This window comes from Rhagoletis zephyria, unplaced genomic scaffold, assembly GCF_001687245.7.
Source record: "Rhagoletis zephyria isolate East Lansing unplaced genomic scaffold, Rhagoletis_zephyria_1.1 Rzeph_scaffold_00131, whole genome shotgun sequence".
NCBI classification, from domain to species: Eukaryota; Metazoa; Arthropoda; class Insecta; order Diptera; family Tephritidae; genus Rhagoletis; species Rhagoletis zephyria.
The window spans coordinates 471167-475169 of record NW_016157215.1 but is presented as its reverse complement, the minus strand read 5'-3'; the positions used below and the strand labels follow the sequence as shown (position 1 = coordinate 475169).

General features: G+C 36.2%; 1 protein-coding gene across 1 annotated transcript in view; it reads left to right on the top strand.

The window, feature by feature from the left end:
- Positions 1–575: 575 nt before the first annotated feature.
- l(3)80Fg (dnaJ homolog subfamily C member 16 l(3)80Fg) overlaps positions 576–4003 on the top strand; it is a gene marked incomplete at its 5' end in the record, with an annotated part of 406562 nt that continues 403134 nt past the window's right edge. Inside the window, one exon of the mRNA XM_017637441.1 lies at positions 576–996. Within this exon, the coding sequence (XP_017492930.1) occupies positions 576–996 (421 nt within the window). The remainder of the gene's footprint in view (positions 997–4003) is intronic.

Here is a 4003-nt window from a genome sequence, read left to right as displayed (position 1 = left end):
TTTCAAATGTATATGTAGTTATTAGTCGTGATTTTTTTTTTAATAAATACAACCCAACAACCACTCTACAATCGTTATTTCTTGAGTTTTATTTTTTGCTCAGAAAATAAAACTTAATTTTTGCGTATGCGCATGCGCATGCGTGAATAGACAGGGGGCGGCTGCATTGAACCTTTAACGCCACTGTGGAGTGGGTAATGAAAATACAGATACCAGGGCAGAAACAAAGAGAACCACATTTCTAAAGAAAAAGTGCAAAAAAGCGCATACGCATACGCAAAAATTAAGTTTTATTTTCTGAGCAAAAAATAAAACTCAAGAAATAACGATTATTTTCCGAGCAAAAAATAAAACTTAAAACGTAACCATTATTTTCCAGGGAGAAAATAAAACTTAAAACGTAACGATTATTTTCCGAGCAAAAAATAAAACTCAGTTAATAACTATTAAAAAGTGATTTTTATAATAAAACTTATAACCGTTACGGTCCCTGGTTAGATATGTATGTAGATAAGTAGAGACCAAATGTGATTATTCCTACATACACAAGTAAGAAATTTGAATGAATAATAAAGCAAACATTTATACATATTTTTGACAGGCATCCTGATAAAAGTGAACATCCAGAGGCTAGCACAGTATTTGTTAAAATCAAGCAGGCATACGAGTTACTGAGTGACGCTGATCGCCGCCGAATCTACGACCAACATGGAATACTCAATGAAGACTCCTATTATTTTCCACCGAAAAGCGATCTGAACAAAGGTCGTTCTTCATCAGATCAATTTGAAAACTTTTTTGGAAACCAATTCAGTGGCGACAATGATATTAGTTTCTATCACAAAATCTCCATAAGCGGAAAAAACTATGACAAAAAAGTAGTTTCAAAAAGCAAAACCATACCACACCTTGTGATTTTCTATAATGACTGGTGTTTTCGTTGCACGCGACTAATAAGCTCTTTTAAAAAGCTTATCAACGCTTTGGAACCATTAGGTAATTAAAAATAATAATTTTTATTGCCAGCTTTTAAAATATATTTACTTATTGGAGCTCAGGCTAGTCGATAGCCCTGGTAGCTTTTTATTTATTTATTTAATTAGTCAAAAAACAAGGGTTCTTACTGACCTCTGACTTAGTGCTAATACAAATTAGTTCATAGATAAATTATGACTAAAATACAAATTGCTCCATTGGTTTCAGTGCTGCCAACTATCTTTAGCTATGAGGTGCCATATTGAGGATAAAAAATGCCAAAATGTGCCAAATAGAAAAATAAAGGTGCCATCCTTTTTAATCCTTCCCATTTAGCAATAAAGTAAAACCACATTTCTAAAACAAAAGTGCAATGCCAAAATAAGATAAACCATTTGAATACTCTTTAGAAATTAGAAAATTTTAGTTGAGAAAAAGAAGTACACGCAAAGGATTTCACAAAAATATATTGAAATATTACTATTTTTGAAAAGTGCCATTTTGGCACTTAGTGCCAAATTGAAAAATTAAGTGCCATTTGATGTAAGAATCAACTGATTCTTAGAAATTGAAAAATTAAACGAAATGGAGTTCGAGATCTCATTAAATTCGCGAAGAGCCCGTGCAATTGGTACATTGGATTTATAATTGGTTTTGAATATCTTAAGATAAAAAGGGTAAGAGCTTCGTAAAGTTCTTGCCGGAATAAGTAAGTTTATGCGTTGCAACAGAAACTCACAATCAATGTCCCGTTGAATTAAATTAAAAACAAAAGACAGCGATAGTATCGACCTTCTATGTTAAGCGACTTTAAGCTGATTAAAAGCAGGCGGGAGCTTTAGGATGGAATAGGGTCCGAGAAATTTAAAGATCTTAGAGCGAATTTCAGAAATACCTTTTGCACTCGTTCAATTCTTGCGATAGCAAATTGGTGACAAGGTCTCCAAATCAATGAAGCAGTGATGTCCAACCTGGACCGAACGAACGCAGTAAACAATAATTTAAGTTAGCACTATTTCGTCTCACAAAACCTAAGATCGAGTAGGAGTCCGAGATAATAAAATTGATGTGACTTTAGAAAGAGAAATGTGGTTCAAAAATCACACCATGGTCTTTAATCTCATCCACAGGTTGAAGGACACTATTAGAGTTATTGTAAAGATATAAAGGAATTGGTACACCATCAGGCAAGTTAATTTAGATCAGCCTGAAGCGTAGCTACATCGTTTGAATTTCTTATTGCGGTAAAAATTTTCTAGTCATCTGCGTATAATAAGTGACTAGCAAATGAAAATCAACTACTTGATATCATTTATAAATAGGACGAAAAGTAGAGCGCCTATAACACTTCCTTGAGGTACCACTGAAGTGGCAATAAAAGGAGCAGAAAATTCGCCCTCAATCGTAACAAACAACGCCTTTCGCTTAGATATGATTGAAGGAAAATCGAGTGAAAACCAAAAGAGCCCAATTTACGTAAAAGAATGTGACACCGTGTCAAAAGCTTTGAAGAAATCTGTATAGATGCAATCTACTTGAAGTCCGGACGAAAATGATTCAATGCAATATTCGCTGAAAACGGCCAGGTTGGAGACCGTGGACCTGCCGGATACAAAACCATGTTGGTTCGAAGAAATTAAACTTTTCGTAGCGAAGTATAATTTCTCTTTAATGATAGCTTCGAATAATTTGGAAGTGGTCGACAGCTTGGAAATTGGTATGTAGTTGCGTACATCGTTCTTTTTGCCAGTTTTGAAGATTGTTGTTACTGTAGTCAATTTCCAATCATCAACGAAGACACCGGCTACTAGAGATTTATTAAAAATTACTTTTAGTGGAGTGACTATAGCGGCACATTGGTTGAATAAAATTACCGAGATTCCGTCCACGTCAGTCTGAGATAAGGGCTTCAAAGCTAATATTCCTTGTGATAGGTCCTCAGCGGAGAGATTCAAGTTACCAAAATTTAGAGAAGAAAACTGATTACCTTCGGGAAAATTATAGGAGTCTATGTTGTCTCGGACAAAGTTAGATCGGAAAAACTCAGAAAATAATTGGCCATGCCTATGGGATGTGCCAGGCCCCCTTTTACAAACTCGTTTATATATCCCTGCCTATAAGCATCTACCATTGATATGTCCGCATACCAAATTTCAAGTTCGTGGGACGTATGGTTCCGAAGTTATAGCTGATAAAAAATTCCACGCCTATGGGATGTGCCACGCCCCCCTTTTGCAAACTCGGTTATATATACCCTCCTATAAGCCCCTACCATTGATATGTCTGCATACCGAATTTCAAGTTCGTGGGACGTATGGTTCCGAAGTTATAGCTGATAAAAAATTCCACGCCTATGGGATGTGCCACGCCCCCCTTTTGCAAACTCGGTTATATATACCCTCCTATAAGCCCCTACCATTGATATGTCTGCATACCGAATTTCAAGTTCGTGGGACGTATGGTTCCGAAGTTATAGCTGATAAAAAATTCCACGCCTATGGGATGTGCCACGCCCCCTTTTACAAACTCGTTTTTACATATATACCCTCGTATAACCACCTACCATTGATATGTCCGCATACCAGATTTCAAATTCGATGTGTGACTTATGGTTANTCTAATAAAAAATTCCACGCTTATGGGATGTACCACGCCCCCTTTTACAAACTCGTTTATACATATATACCCTCGTATAAGCACCCACCATTGATATGTCCGCATACCAAATTTCAAGTTCGTGTGACTTATGGTTCCGAAGTTATAGCTGATAAAAAATTCCATGCCTATGGGATGTGCATCGCCCCCTTTTACAAACTCGTTTATATATACGTGCCTATAAGTATCTACCATTGACATGTTTGCATACCAAGTTTCAAGTTCGTGAGACTTATGGTTCCAAAGTTATATCTAATAAAAAATTCCTTGCTTATGGGATGTACCACGCCCCCTTTTACAAACTCGTTTATACATATATACCCTCGTATAAGCACCTACCATTGATATGTCCGCATACCAAATTTCAAGTTCG